General features: G+C 37.5%; 1 protein-coding gene across 1 annotated transcript in view; it reads right to left on the bottom strand.

Moving 5' to 3' along the window:
- The window catches only part of tgfbr3 (transforming growth factor, beta receptor III), a 110,041-nt gene that overhangs the window by 70,896 nt on the left and 22,638 nt on the right, over positions 1 to 16,507 (bottom strand). Inside the window, exon 3 of the mRNA XM_072438303.1 lies at positions 4,276 to 4,463. Coding sequence (XP_072294404.1) covers positions 4,276 to 4,463 — 188 coding nt within the window. The remainder of the gene's footprint in view (positions 1 to 4,275; positions 4,464 to 16,507) is intronic.

Below are 16,507 nucleotides of genomic sequence, written 5' to 3'. Positions count from 1 at the left end.
TCCACTTGTGGCTGTCCCAAAACACTGAGGCTGGAACATCTCAATGACAGCTCAATCTGATGGCCTTTCCCTCCTCCTACACTCCTCACCAAGGCCAAAGCAAACATTAGAATCCAACTGAGACTCTGTTCTTCACTGCAGGTGTATATACATAAAGTCCCAGGTAAGACTCCTAGTGACCTTCAGAAAAATCTTATCCAAACATCAACACCAACAAACCCCACCTGAAAACTGAAGCCTGGAGCAGCTAATCTCCACTGTATCTGCTGATGAATGTGTGGACTTCACAATGTCAAGATTTTTGCCAATATTGTGCCCTTATTGTGAGACAAAACAGTGATTGTGATTTTATGAATGTCATGATTTTTTGTAATAAAAATGATTAGAAACTGTAAAACACTTAAATGTATATATTTTTACAGCTGAGACGGTTATCAAATATATGTTCTTTTAGTACGTAACTGAATGAATTTACATGCAGGCCAGGAGAACACGATACCTGACCAAGTCCAATTCAAACTGACTTGTCAAAATGTATGTAAACCTGTGAATTTGAATCTCATAGATCCCAATAATAAACTAGGAGAGGCATTGAACTGCACAAGGTAAGAAATATATGGATGTGTAATTAAAAATAACCTTAGCTTCAATGTGTTTATTTGAACAGTGCAGTCCAAGCATGTCTGAAAATCAAATGCTCAACATAATCAAGATGTTGCTTATCTATGTTTTCCCAAGTTGAGGTTTTATGTATGATTGCCACTTTTTTTGCAAACTTTTGATGCCAATTCTAAATTACAAGACGCCTGTAAACATCTCTCAACCACCGCTCGCACCTCATCTATAATTTGAACTGCTGAAGAGTCTAATGTTTAGGGCAAAGACAAATTGAGTTCAGTTGTTGAGCGCACTCTGAGTTCTCCGTGCATGCAGATGTATTGAGAGTGCCATTAAAAAATGGTTGGTGTCAAATATCAGGGAAGACAATCGCCATTCATTGGCATCTTAATTCATCTTAATTGGTAGCTGTGTCTCAGACCACATGACCCTGACCTGTGGAGTGCCCCAAGGGTCAGTCCTGGGTCCCCTTCTGTTCAACCTCTACATGTTGCCGTTAGGTCAGTTGATACGCAGTGAAAATGTGTCCAATCACAATTATGCAGACGAGTCAGATCTATGTTTCACTGTCAGCAGGTGACTATGGACTAGTAGATTCACTCTGTCACTGCATCCAACAGATCAGTTTGTGGATGCAAAACAACTTTCTCCAGCTGAACTTTGACAAGACTGAAATAATCGTTTTTGGCCCACAGAAACAAAGAGAAAGTGTTAGCGGTCACCTCCAGAGTCTCGCTCTAAAACCTACAAACCAAGTTAGAAATCTGGGGGTGATAATGGACTCAGACTTGAACTTTAATAGCCACGTCAAATCAATAACATCAGCAGCTTTTTACCATCTAAAAAACATTGCCAAAATCAAAAATATAGTGTCAAAACCAGATTTAGAGAGACTTATCCATGCGTTTGTCTCCAGTAGATTAGACTACTGTAACGGCCTGCTCACTGGTCTCTCCAAACGAGCTGTAAAACAGCTGCAGTTCATCCAGAACGCTGCTGCTCGGGTCCTGACTAGAACCAGGAAGTATGATCACATTAGTCCTGTTCTCAGGTCTCTGCACTGGCTCCTGTGGCTCAGAGAATAGACTTTAAAGCAGCTCTGCTTGTGTACAAGTCTCTCCATGGCCTAGCACCAAAGTACATCTTGGGCATGTTAGTGCCATATGAACCATCTCGGACTCTGAGGACCTCAGGGACCGGCCTCCTGTTGGTGCCAGAGTCAGGACTAAACATGGGGAAATCTGCGTTTCAGTTTAATGCAGCTAAAATCTGGAACATTCTTTCTGAAGATGTGAGACAGGCTTCTACTCTGACAATGTTCAAATCTAAGCTAAAAACAGTTTTGTTTAGCTGCGCATATGACTGAAAGGATTTTTTCTTTGCACTCTTCTCTTTTGTTTGTGATTTTATTAGTTTAGACAATCAGTTGGATTGATAATTTTTAAATTAGTTAATTTTATTGTATTTCTGTTTCTGTAATTTCTTTGTGATTTGCATGCTTTTTCCCTGCTGTGTGAAGCACTTTGAATTGCCTTGTGTATGAAATGTGCTCTACAAATAAACTTGCCTTGCCTTGCCTTGCCTTGCCTTAATATTCTGACAGAAAGAAGAAAAGCGAGATTGAACTTCAGAAGGATTGGACTCCTTCATCTAAATCCTCACTTGACCCTCGAGCGATGATGAACCAGAAGAAAGACAAATCAAAATGGAAATAGATTTTACAGATAGCAACAGTCACTTCTCAGGGATATCCATAACAGTTCAAGCCAAGGTCCATCTGTCCTATTCTGGATATTCTATCTAATTATTTGAAAGCTCTCTAGTTTACAACTTTATCTCTTGTTATTAATCTGAGTCATAATAATAATTCTAACTTTAAAAGCTATCATAAATACAAGAAACAATCCATCAAGATATTAAATTAATTCTGACAAATAGCTCATACGACACCTCGAGGGTAGTTTTAAAATGCAGTGTACGATTTCAAGTAAAGTTATGATTAAGGTTGAAGTAGGTGTGTGTGGCCTGAAATTTAAAATCAATACATCATCATCAAGAGTTTGTATTTGTTGGATTGACTTTACAATAGTACTTTGGAAGGAGGTGTGCAAAATTTAAGATTGTGTATAATAAAACTGCCTGAAAGCTGGGGGGGAACGGATAGAAATTAAAACAGTAGAATCTTCTAAACAATTGTATAAGAGCATATGTAGTAGTCCATTCCAATTTGTGCAAGACTTGACCCTTACCCAGGACATTTAAAACATTTAACATCAGCTATTGTTTAACAAAATAAAATGTTTTATTTTAGTATCCCTATCCGATCCCGATAGATAAAATTGATTTATCAGAATTAATTGTGTTTACTACTTAATGAAATGTGTAGTTTAACCTGTCATAAAGACTTTTAGTATTGATTAGTATCTGAAGCATAAATTGGGACTCAAAGCTCTTTATTGTGAATTGAACTTTGTTGCTACATAAACAACCAAAACCTCCAATGCAGATTTCCAGTCCAAGATGTGCTTTGGATTAGAACAAATGCCATCTTCACCACCTAAAAGTCTTGCTAAGCCTGTCTTTATTGAAATATTACACAACTGGAATTACCAACAAATCCTGTGCAATAGTTCAAACCAAAAAAAAAACAATACTGTCCTGAACTTTATTCCATTTGATCTTTGCGTTATTAAACTACAACCAAATCAACTTCGCTAACTTGGAGATGTTTGTGCAGCGTCTCCATAGAAACCTCCTTTATTTACCTGCCGATTAAGCATTTATCACAGTTTTTTTTTTTGACAGTCTCATTGCTGCATCAGCAGAGCAAAGTGACGACAGGTCTGTGCACGCAGCTCTTCACACTGCAGTGACTGAGGGCCAAATCGTGGGATGGTGTAAAATCCCCACACAGTCATTTCTGGGGGCCGTGAATCATGTGAAAACTATGGAGAAAGTGGTGAGAGGAGAAGAGTTGTGTGAGCGATAAGGGAGTGGTGCGGCGTGACAGCTCGCAAATCAATACTACAGTGCTGAGTGTACAGTCTAGATAGGGAGATTTAGTTTGAAGCAGGATGCTAATAAAGCATATGTATTACAGGATAATCTTACAGAATTGACATGATGAGAAAATAAAGTATACTATAGCCATGTTTTGACTGGTTCACTTTGTCTCTACTGTCTTAAATGAACCTTAAGGGTTTATTTGAGAGATCCAAAGCAGACAGTGAGTGGTATTAGCTTCCGGAGCAGTTTGGCTTGCATTTGGCACGAGCTTTTGAGCGAGATGAATGGATATGAGAGAACAGAGACGCATCTGATTATACAAACCCAATGCCTTAAATGAAATGCGGTGCAGAGGCGCAGGTAAGTTAAATAAATACAGAAAAAGCTGACAATAAACCAGAAGTAGTATCTTCACTCTAGCGTTAGCCACATCTCACAGCGGCACAAACGTCTTTTTGTGGATTTCAGAGAATGGCTTTATGATTAAAAAGTATAATTCAGGTACAATTTAGGTTTTATCTATTAAGGGTGATGTCAGCTGCTCATGTAACAGAACTCTGCCTCTGGACCCGGGCACTGTGTATTGGGACTGTGAATAAGCATTTCTTCAACAGAGAAGGCGCAGAGAAAGTGCATCAATCTGTGACAGACCAGTGGCGGCGTCCCGTCTTGAGCTTCTGGGGCGTGTCCTCTGAGGTTGACCACGTGCACCTCCTGGGGGAATCCGGTGGTGCCTCGGCTCGCACATCCTGCCAGCGCCGTGAAGCTTTTAGACAGGGCCTGCACCGGGTGTCCCTGCCCCACCGGGAGCAGCTCACACGGGCTACGAAACACAGGGCCTAGAACAAAAGAAACAGTAAAGTTTTTTTTTACAATCAAAAAGAAGATTAAATTTAAATCTGTTCAAAAATCTTGGACTGATTTCAGAACTTTGTATCTGGGTCTCAAAACTCCTGCCATGGACACAATAAATAGATACCAGGTCCGGAACATAAGTTTGACCGCAGGAAAGAATCCATAACAAAGAAATGGATGACACAAACTGAACCAACATTCAAGGACTGGACCCAAATAATAATTGGCATTAAAAAAATTTAAAAATACTTTTGCACACTTATGTTTAGACATTTTGTTCCATTTGTATGTTTGAATTTTTGTTTTGTTTTTGTCTGTTGTATAAAAATGGCAAATAAATATAAAAATGAATTACATTTTTTTTTATAAATAAGCAAAAATAGGATATTTAGGTTGTTTTAGCGTCACTTTTTACTTGAGTTCTAAAATTGATCCAGATTTCATGCCAACTTTATGTAACTTACACCTTCCTATTTAGTTGTTACGAGATCAAGAGCAAGGGTTGTCAAAAGTATCAAAAATCAGATACTAAACTAGATTCAAAGAACAAAATCACATAAACAAACCACATAAACAGGACAAAGTTTGCCCATTCCAGAACCGTTTTAGAATCAACTTAATCAGAACTAATGTAACATGGTGATTTTTAAAGATTTTGTGCTGAAAATTACACTATATTTTCTAAAGGACAAGCATTTCTTATATTTGCGGTATTAAAATCTGTATTGAGTATCAAAGTCTATTCCTCGGGATCAAAGTCGAGATTTAAATATTAGTATTGTGACAACACTATTAAGTGTAAACATTGACAATTTTAGACAACTCACTACAGTCAATGTTGGGGCTGTCACAGCATAAAATCTTTGTGTTACGATTATTGTGAGAAAAAAATACCAGACTTGATTATGGACACCAAGACTAACAACAGGGAAATACTCACAATACAAAAAATAACTTTACATTTAGATTTACTCTGAATAATCATGTTTACCAATTAACCAAATAATCTTGACATCCCTAAGCCTCAAACCAACTCCATGTATTTCACATTAGTACTTTATATTTCACGCAGCCAGACCACAACTTACTTTGTTCATAAGAATCCACAGTGAGTTAAGCATCCAATGAAAATCTCATGAAGTATACATAAATCAAGTTGACAAATGTTTGACAAAGAAAGCAAACAGCCCTTTCCACTCTTATAAATCATGCACATTATGACAAATATTTCTGCCAGTACTTCTCTGCAGATCTGACCCTCTGTATTAACCTGTAAACCTGTAGCCTTGTGCCAGCCAAAGCGAGCTCTCATTTCAAACACATCACGTTAAACACAAACAGATTGCCCACAGCAATCAGGTGGAGCATTTGGAAACAATTAAAGCCTAAGACAGTTCGATAACAACATTCTCTTCCCTCCAACTGATTCCAAAACAGAGAGTCCCGCAGTCGGGGGGCGCACAGCTGGGGGTTGGAATATGCTTTGGAACATAAGGCTATTGTTTTTAATTTGTTTAATTTTAAAAGGAGCTGATGCAGGATCTACATGAAGCCAGGGATCGTGTATGGTAAATCTCATCTCTCAGTTTTGTGGGAAAAACAAGTGCGGTCAATTATAGTGTGCAAAACGGTGGTGTTCATGTTATAAAACCCTCGACAGAATAGAAGATTTCTTGTGGGTTTTAGGTTTTGAAAATAATAGATTTTACTTTTTTTCGCATCAAGCATTAAATAAAAACTAAAATATGGACTATTTGACGATATTGACCTATGACAAACCTAGTCCAATACTATTTCAGTTCAAGGATATGATTAAACAGAACTCTTCGCTCTCAAAATGCTGGCATTTCCGTGGTCCCAAGAGTCTCTAAAATCACAGTAGGAGGTAGAGCGTTTAGCTACCAAGCTTCTGTGTTATGGAATCAGCTCCTGTCCATGTTAAAGAGGTCGACACAGTCTCTTCATTTAAGACCAGGCTTAAAAAGTTTCTCTTTGAAATCACTTATGTTCAGGCCAGTTAGTAACAGAAAAAAAACCTACAGTTTCCCAGCTGTGCTGCCCTAGGAGCAACTATGCTGGGGGAAGTATGACAGCTTGAGCACTATCCTGTCTGCTTATACTATCAAACAATATTTCATATTTAATTTCACTCTTGCAATCTGTTCATTGCCTTTTCTTCTTCTCCTCCCACTTTCTGCCAGGAGTGGAACAGGCACATCGATGACCTGTGGACCCAGAAGATCCTCGAGTCCCTGGAGAAGCGGTCTCTACTCCATATGAACTCCATTCTTCATCTGCCTGGAAGAACTGGTTTTCCTCCTGAAGAACTGGTTCTCCTCCTGAGTGGCTCCAGCTCCACTGTCTATCTCGCGACCCCCTGTCTGTCTGGGGGAATCAGATCCCTCCTTCACTGTGGAACTCCTCCAGGTTTATCCTTTTTTCCCCAAGGAGGTTTTGTAGTTTTTCTTGGCCGAGAAGGAGGGTCTAAGGACATGGACAACTGCTGTTGTGATTTGGGGTGTTAATTAAACATATTACGCATTATTTGTATTGTTACTGACCTTTAAACATGCTCTTGAGTACCTTTGCTTTGGTATCTCATGTTTTATAACAAAAAATAATGTATCTTCTGAAAGCATACGTTACTTAATATAACTATTAATAATTAAGACATATATTAAGAGAAAACTGGGGCATTTGGAGTGTTCTTCTGAGGCTCAAATGGAGAGGACTAACTAAACAGGATTCATCAAACAAGCATGAATGTGTAATAGCTCAAATAGGCACAAAAAACATTGTATATGTTCAAAATAAAAGTGATCAAATAAAAATATCTAATAAAAATCACATGTGTTGTAGAGAATAATCATTCTAAACATGTTTGCCTTGCATACATTTTTTTACTTTGTTTTAAGTAAAGCCTCCAGGAAAGGTTTTGGGTATTGGCACAATCTACTGATATTGAGTCTGTATCCGCATCACATCCATGGCAATACATAACTAGCAAAACTTAAACTTTAATAGCAAACTTTTGATATTACAACAAACACTAGATCAACCAATTATAAAGAGAAATCAGCATTTGTTTTCACTTTGCTTCATCTGTCCAACAAGCCCCCACTGGATCTTCTTAAAGCCAGGGATGGCGTATGGCAAATCTCATGTGTCGGTTTTGTGGGGGAAAACACAGGCGTCTTTATTGTTACCATATTTGTCTTTTGGGGATGCTCGCTCTGCACATGTCTGGACCTGGAGATGTTACAGCACGTCCCAGGAACATGCATATAAAACATGGCAGCGGCTGATGAAAGCACAAAGGGTAATGCTAAAAACCTGTGGCGCATATGGCTTTCAGTGCTCACCCACCAAAACAATCCCCTGTGTAATGCAAAAATATACATTGACTACTAATACTACTATAATTTGCTACACAGTAATACTAAGACTCTACTTTATTTTTCTTGAAGGGCTCTAACAACAACTAATCAAAAGTGGCAAACGTGTGCTCTACAGGGGATTTGTAAAACTTGTAAAATGTTGAGTGTACAAATTGTGAGATATTGAAACTTTTATTCAGAGCACCCATTGAAATATAAATTTGTATTGAGGGACATTTTTTTTTCAACCTTAAGAAGTGGCTTAAAGACAATCAGCTGTGTAGTTATTAGGGACCTGGTGTCAGTAGGAATAATGTAAATTGTAAATATTTGAATGTGTAAATTTGTATTGGGATTGCTGATTGGTTGATTGTTTGTCAGTTTTTAGCTGTATTTTGAATCCTACATGGGCCTTTTTATTGGATTATCTGCTCACTGTAAACCTGCTTTAACTTTGCTTCTACAAATATAACAAATGCAGGAAATTATATATTGCAATTAATCAATCATTGAACAACTAATACGGTGCTATCTAAATATTGTAAAAACCCTTTGTGGTGGGAACAATTCAAAACATTAATTGTATTTTATGAATTGCCTTTGCTTATTTGTTAAATTCACTATCAAGAAGTCATCAAGCTTAAAAGCAAGTTGTAGTTTGGTTGTTAAAAGTTAAATAATAAATCTTGCAATCAAACTAAAACTGGCTTGCAATCAAACTAAATAATTGTCTGTTGCAGCCTCATGTTAAAGCTTGATATCAGCACATTGACCACAGACACCTCCTCTCTCCTCCTCTCTCCTCCTCTTGTCCTCCCTTCTGACTCCGGTCCAGCTCACAATCATCACCAGGCCTCTGACAAACTCAGCGCAGACAAACTCACTTTTTCCTTCTACAACACAAGACAAAACATTGCCAAAGGACAACTGGCAACCAAATGATTTAAACAGCCTAACAATACAAGATAATGAAGCCTACACATGCAAGTGAGTGTCATGCTTAATTGACCATGCTCCTAAACAGGGGATAACAAATAATAGAGGCTGTGTACCATAATTATAGTAACATAAGTATATTGTCTTGCTTGTCTGGAAACGCTGACAAAATCATCTGCAACAACATCTGCATATTACATGGAGAAGAAAACCTATTAATGGGTTTTAGCTTGCTAGTTATTGGTGATAGTTTGAGGACTTTTGCTCATTCAAACGAGTATTTAGTTTGGAATTGTTAGTTTCTATGGCAAAGGGGCTAGATATTCACCACCCATGGATAAGAACCTGATGCCCTGTTCCAATGCTTTTTTGCATTGACATTGTGTCCCATATGAAGAAATATAGAAATAAATACAAGTAGGAGTGTTAGGTTAGTAATTAATTTATATTGTATTTTTCTACATCCTTTAAGAGGCACTCAAGTAAATGGTAAAAAGTCACATTTATATAGCACTTTTCTACCCCTATGGCACTCAAAGTGCTTTACATCAAGAAGCCACTCACCCATTCATACGGTTAGATCTAGATCAGCCCCTCACGAAAGTCAGAATTTCAATATGGCGGCGACAGAAATGGAAGTTACTGGCCCCAACATGGCGGCGACCGAGACCGGTCCCCCTGATACAGCTCAGGCAATAATTTTCTCTCTTGGGTCCAAATCCGCTCTCTTGTCCCTAACCCTAATCTTAACCTAGTGTCTGAAGCCTATCGAGGGCCGCCCTATAATTATTGTCTTTTTGGGCCGCCACAAGGGCCGCCATATTGGAGCCAATTCTGACTTCCGTGAGGCAGCGGGGGTCTGATCTAATACTGACCCCATTCATACACGTCATTCATCAGTGAACCAGACACTGGGGCAAAGTGGGTTAAAGAAGTAACTACCGATAGAGCTCCCCCTGCAGCTTCCTTGTAAAAATACACTGTCAGAGAACTGACTTATTAAAATAAGTCCTTATATAATCACATACAAAACATTCAACATTAATAAAATGTAAAACAGACATTTCAAACACCCCAAAAATACATATTTAACCATTACAAAATGCCTTGCCTATGGACACAACCGTATTCATCTGTGGAAGTTGCGCCAAACTACTTGCCAGTGGATCTGACCATTCTACTTGTTTATGTCAAGAGCGGGATTTGAACAACCAAAGCTTCGGATCAGAGGACGAACACTAACAGATGATAAGAACTGATTGGTTAACTCCAGCTGTTATTCGCTCAGAGCCAGGCAGAGGCTGACCAATCGGAGGAGTGGGTGGGGAAAAGTGCAGACAGCTGCATTAAACAGAGATGGTGAATCAGAATCACGTATCGTCACAGGGATGAGATCACAATTACATTTATACCACCAACTTGAAATTAATTAAAAAACTAATTCAGTGATTTGTTCTAAAGGTTTTCATAGTTTACTGTAACGTGATAATGCCCAACGCCCATTCAGTAGTAGGATACTTTAAATCCCATAGTATAGCAGGTTCAAAGGAGCTTGGTTTTAAAACTTCTGAGAACAATAGACAAAGGCCACAATCAATCATATAGTGTGTCAAGGTCAAATATGAGAGTCCTGTGTCCATGTGTTTTTCCCATCAGGCCGTGGGTCCAGCGGGCTCCCAATAAGTTCAAGGACAAAGGGGCCCTACATGAAGCCGGCTGAACTTATTCTGAATGACAGTCTCTGGGAAAGCACAACAAAGTGAGTTATCAACCGATTCAGAAAACTGTAAAGCTCATTCATGCGGAAGAAGTGGAGTCAACGCTAAGTGGCCAATTATGGCTATGTTATGTCATTAATTACCCACAATGAACCACATTAATGCACATCATATATATCATAAGATAGATTGAATGATTCCCCAATTTGACTGACTATATTTTCAGAAACGCTAAATAATATTATCTGTCAGTTGTCTCAGTTTTCAAGATTTATAATGTTCATTTTTTTATAACTAAACTAACTCACTAAACAAATGAAATAGTACGCTAAAGTCAGTTGGCCTCCATGTTTCTCTATTCCGTTGTTTGCACAGGTTTATTAACAATTAAATGTGTGGTTTCACTAACATTTTGATCAAATTAATTGTAAAATATACATTTTAAAGAGATTAAAGAGTAAAATAAATTAATAGCATATTAGAAGATTTTTTGACTCAAATTTGATTCTGACTCAAATTGGCGATTGACAGGCACTCACCAAATGGACTCACATTTGATTACCATTAAGATCTACCTATACGGAGTATTTTTGCTTGAGAAATCATCAATGTCATAATACCAATAATCACAAAATTCTTCAAAAGCAGACCAAACATGATGAGGCTTTTTCAATACACAATTAGCTCTTGTATATTGACTGCTGATTTTATTCAGTAAGTTAAATGAGAAAATGCTATGAGAAAATAGATATATAAATTAAAATAATATTTTGCTTATTTAAATTTTGTATCTTGGTTCTTTGTGTCACAATTACTCAGGATAAATTAAGATTATAGTAAGGTAGATTTTAAGTGGAAAGTAAAATAGTGACAAGGCATCATAGGATTAAGTATGAAATATATCGCTAATAAAACGTGATGACATTGAAAAAAATGTTTTCCGCATGTATATTATGTATGTTTCATGTTAAGAAACTGCAGTGACAAGCTTTCAGATCATTTTCATTCCTTGTCCAAACACTACTTTCCTTCTGTGCGCAGTATTTCTCTATAATTACATTACCTCGAGGTCTACAATGTGAACGATTACCATGGTGACTGACAGGCACCTTGACCCACCGCTGCCTTGCACTTCCACAAATCCAAAAGTTTATTTTCACAATTCTGCCTTTGCTGCAGGTTCGCTCATGCTCCGGACATTGCGCAAAGATGTTCAAAACATATAAATCTATTTGTTTAATTTTGCTTTCTACTCCTTACATATAAGTTAAAATATTGCAGTTACTTAAATAGTCATTTTGAAATACACCACATTGCTGTCAAATTGAGATGACTTCATTGGTCACCACTCATTGCATTGCACACACATTTTTCCTGGACTATATCCGTCATTGTTGATTTAAATTATTCTATTTCTTTCACTTGTGATATTAACAGCCAAAGGATTGTCATTTTTTTTACGACCTTCAAACAGTATAGTCTTTGTTTAGAATTAGCCTGTCAGGGAAAGAAATGGTGATAAAACATATGGGGTTTATGGCTCTGTTTGCGTCTTATGTTTTCGCAAAGATGATACAGTTGCGCTCATAAATCTATAACCGCTGTATGTTAATTATATTTAGAAGCTGAATATAATGTTTCGGTTTTGCCTGCAAGTTATAGGACAGTGTTAAGTCATGTTTCCCATGAGAAAACTACAGTGGCCCAACTAAAGCAAGCTTGACAGTAAAAACTGTAATGTGATACATTCTGTTTCTTGTATTATAACAAATAAATAACACTTTTAAAAATGTTAGCTTGAGAAATAAATAATATAGAGAATTTTGAATATAAGTCTATCAAGTCTTGATAGACTGGTATTGAGACTGAATGATTCACACTGAAAGTATTGATACTTTGGTAACGCTGGGCACATCAAGTCAGCAAGTCCAAAAGTCCAAAAGTTACTTCTGATAAATATAATAATGCAGTAGTTCTCTAACTTAGTCAAGTACCACCTAAGAAAATATTTTGCCTCCCGAGAACCACCAGATCTAGGTCTCAAACAAGACTATCAGGTTCTACACTAAGGCTAAAATAGATATGAATATAAAGTTTCAAACAAGGAATAACTCTTAATTGGAACAACATTGAGGCGTGCCTACCTCTAGTAGTTCACATACCACAGTTTGAGAAGTATTCATTTGTGTGGTAGGGTTTGACATAGAGATATATGTTGTCCTCTACTGTCCAGGAAGATTTGACCAATTTAGACATAAAAATAAATGGAAACAACGCTGCCTCATTAATATATGTGAAATCATAACTCCCCTACAATCTACTGCCAGTGCCTGAGCAGAGGTCAATTAAATGGAGGCTTTTCTTTTTTCTGTACTTTAAAAAAAATTGCAAAAACAATACTATTTTCCTTTTTTATGGCCTTAAAAACATGTTTAAGACTTTTGCTCTGTTAAAGCCATGTACAATAATCGTCTATATATAGAGTATATACAGAGAATGGGCCGGGTCTGGTCGGGTCCTATCTGCAGATAAGCTTCTGTTGTTTTGGAGAAGGCTCTTTGTTTTCCCTCCACACGATGGCACTGCGCCAGGGCCGGGCACAGGAAGTGACGTCAGAGGTTGTGCCAGCCCGGGACATGTGTGATATTCCCACAAAGACATTTCCGAACACAAACAAACACAGCCTCCCCTTGAGAGAGAAAGGGAAAGAGAGGGAATGCACAATCCACAAGACTCATACTGCAGTATCTACAGGTAAATAACATCTCAGGGTTTTCCAAAGTAGAAGTGGCTAAAAGTAATAGTACAAGCCATATTAATGCTAAACATAAGCGCACATCAAATTTGCATCCTATAGCAGTGTTTACTCATAAGGTCTAGCTTTATAGTACATTTTACATCCTTCATACTGCTTCTGTAAGAACATCAACATCAATATCATTAAAAGGGCTTTGTAAAGTAAAATAAAAAAATATAAAATATAAAATCAGTTTGCTTCAGTACAGATATTTTGTAAATGCAGCTATTAGGGTGAAAAAAAAACTGCAGTGCAATGTCTGGATCTAATTATAGGGAGTTTTAGTCAATGCAAAGCAGAAAGTGCACTGTTAGCATGCTAATGTTTTTTGGCAAAAGCTCTGCTATAGCCTCTGGAAATTGTGAAAGGGCGTTAGTTAAGTGAGCGGTAAACAGTTTAAAATGAAAACAATTAGGTTAGATTTTTCACATTTTTAAATAAAAAGTAAAGTGCAGATGCAGCAAGCTTTTAGTTATGCTGCTCCCACAGCTTGGAACACTCTACCAACTGAGCTTAAACTTTGCAAGTTGGATGCGCTATCGTAAAAACAAAGGGCGAGGCCTCTAGTTGCAGTTTTGTTGTAATTTTGTAATGTTTTCATTATAGATTCTCTATGTAAAATGTGGAGTTGGGAAAAATATCTAATATACATTTTTGTTATTAGATTTGCGGTTTGGGTTTGAATTATTCCCTTCAAACTCCAAATTTTCCCGGAGAATTGACAAAAAGACAGAAATATAAACAAACAAACTTTGTATTTCAGAAGATATTTGTACAGATCTACTAAAGGGTTGGCAATTGTTTTTACTTCAAAAGGTCCGGCCAATGCGATTTGCAACTTGCATCCATTCAAATTGCGGATTGCGAGTTTAACCTGGTTAAATAAAGATTAAAAGGTTGCATATCATTTGGAAACTTTTGAGCGATTCAACCCACAACCTTCTCCTTCACGGACATTACTACGCACCATAATATACTTTTATAAGCCCCTGAATAATAAAAATTCCCCCAAAAGAACACATTTTATTATCATAACTCCAAAACACAAGGTAAACATGGGGCCTCTCGGTTCAATAAGTGCCTCTACCCAAGTCCTCCTGAGTCTAAGTCCGTTCCCATCAGTGCCACTAAGACCATGTGAATCCTCCGTCTCCTGTCTCACCACTGCGGGCCACGATTCCCATGGACGGCGGACTTTAGCAAACGTAATATTGTACCCGCTCGTGTTTTGCTAGGGGGGATTTTGGGCTGTGGAATGGCTGGCTCCTCCGTGTTGACACTAAAACTGCAGCGCGCTTACCCCTGAACTCTGCTGCACTACTACAGGAAGTGAGCTAAGCCGTTCTTCATGAGGAGAGCGAGAGTTCACTTTTAGGGGGATTTTATCTGTGCGCAGAACTCGCAGAGAAGAGAGGAGGAAGAGGGTGGAGGCAATAGGGAAGTTGTAAACCGCTCCATCAAAGTGTGAAATCTGAAGAGCTGAGGTTTGCATGAAAGTCAGTATTAGACAAAATGTGTGAGAATGGCAAAACTGTTAATGAGACTACAAAAATAGATAGATAGAGATACTACTGTTAAAAAGGAAAGGCTCACAAAAAATAAACAAATAAGAAAAGCGAACAAAAAGGTTTAGTTTAGGACTGCAACAATTAATCAACTAATAAAAAATAAAATGATCGTTGTCGTAATTTGATCATCGTAATCATTATCTGAACTGTACTGACTTTGAAACGCATACGAAAAGACATTTTGATAACAAAGATAGCGGCATTATTTAATCAAAATGTCAAAAATAATAATAATTTACTTCTCTATCTAGAAGCCTTCAGTCAGCTTACTGTATGTCAACATTTATTTGGTTGATAATGTATTCTAAAATAGAGATAATTGATTGATTAGTCGACTAATCAAAAAAAGAATTGCTAGTTACCACTAAAATGACTCGTTTACCACTAAAATCATTGTTAATTGCAGCCCAGGTTTGGTTAATACTGTGATCAAAATGTTAAAATTAACAATAAATCAATAAATGAAAGGTAGCACAAACATATTGAACTTTTAGACAATATAATATGATGTTGTATTTTGCAGACTTCCAGAAACGATTGGTGAAGTATTGGGGCACCTCTCGAGGCTCCAAACACAAACATAAATCAGGGGGCTCTGGGGAGATGGATGACACGTATAATTCCCCCACGGGGCACATGCAGGAGCCGAGTGTAAAGTGATCCGTTGGACATGTGCTAGATCTGAGTGAGCAAACCGCGCTACTCCTGTATGTCTTCACTGAGGGCCGCTGACATGTGCCGTCCCCGTTCATAAAGGCGGGGAACAAAAGAGCCGTCAAACCAGCTGTCAGTTCATTTAAAAAAATAATAACATAATAATTTTACTATGTACAAAATCTGAACTGAATCCAAAAGTCTACAGTCCAATCCCAGCTCTCTCCTCTGTATATAGTTGTGTCCTTGAGCAAGACACTTAACCATCCTGGCCTCCTGTGCTTAAAAGAGGTGTAAAAAGAGAGACATTGAGACCATTTACTGTTCTCTCTGTAGTGACTATCAGAGCAATAACATCTTCTACAATGGGTACAACACATGCCATATCCCATAACTTTCAACAACCACAAATGCATATATATGTTCATATTAAACATTCTCTCAAGCATTTTTGTGGGTGGCTTCTATTTCATATTTGAGTTTTAGTATAGTACTCTTTTAGGTTTAGAACAATACAAAGACCAACAAACTGTGATTTTGTCATTTCAATGTATCGTCCAGGTTGGTTTTTTGACTATTGGGGGGAAATGTAGCCAATGAGGGGTCACCATACTCACCTTAATAAACGAGGAACACTTCTGTGCATATGGTGATGGTTTGTTTGTTGGTTGGTTTTTTAGTTAATTTATTTAGTATTTATTTATTTATTTTCTTACTTACTTACTTACTTACTTGCTTGCGTAATATGAACATTTCAGTTACATTGGACAAATCAGAAGTGTTGCAGCAAAAATAACACTTGTCCATTGGAGGCTTTTAGGTCGATTCAATACAAGAATTAAAAATGAGCAAAGAAAAGTACTAATAAGTGCACAATATTAATAACCTGCATTTAACTGAGTATTATCTTGTCAATGCCCTGATTGTATCTACAGATTCAGATGTCTGTTGTTCATGTCAGTTTTAGTTTTTAGTTTT

Source organism: Eucyclogobius newberryi, unplaced genomic scaffold (genome assembly GCF_026437365.1).
Source record: "Eucyclogobius newberryi isolate DKJ021-1_F unplaced genomic scaffold, fEucNew1.0.hap1 SCAF_9, whole genome shotgun sequence".
In the NCBI taxonomy this organism is placed as follows: Eukaryota; Metazoa; Chordata; class Actinopteri; order Gobiiformes; family Gobiidae; genus Eucyclogobius; species Eucyclogobius newberryi.
The sequence above is the reverse complement of the archived record's forward strand: the minus strand, read 5'-3'. Positions and strand labels throughout refer to the sequence as shown.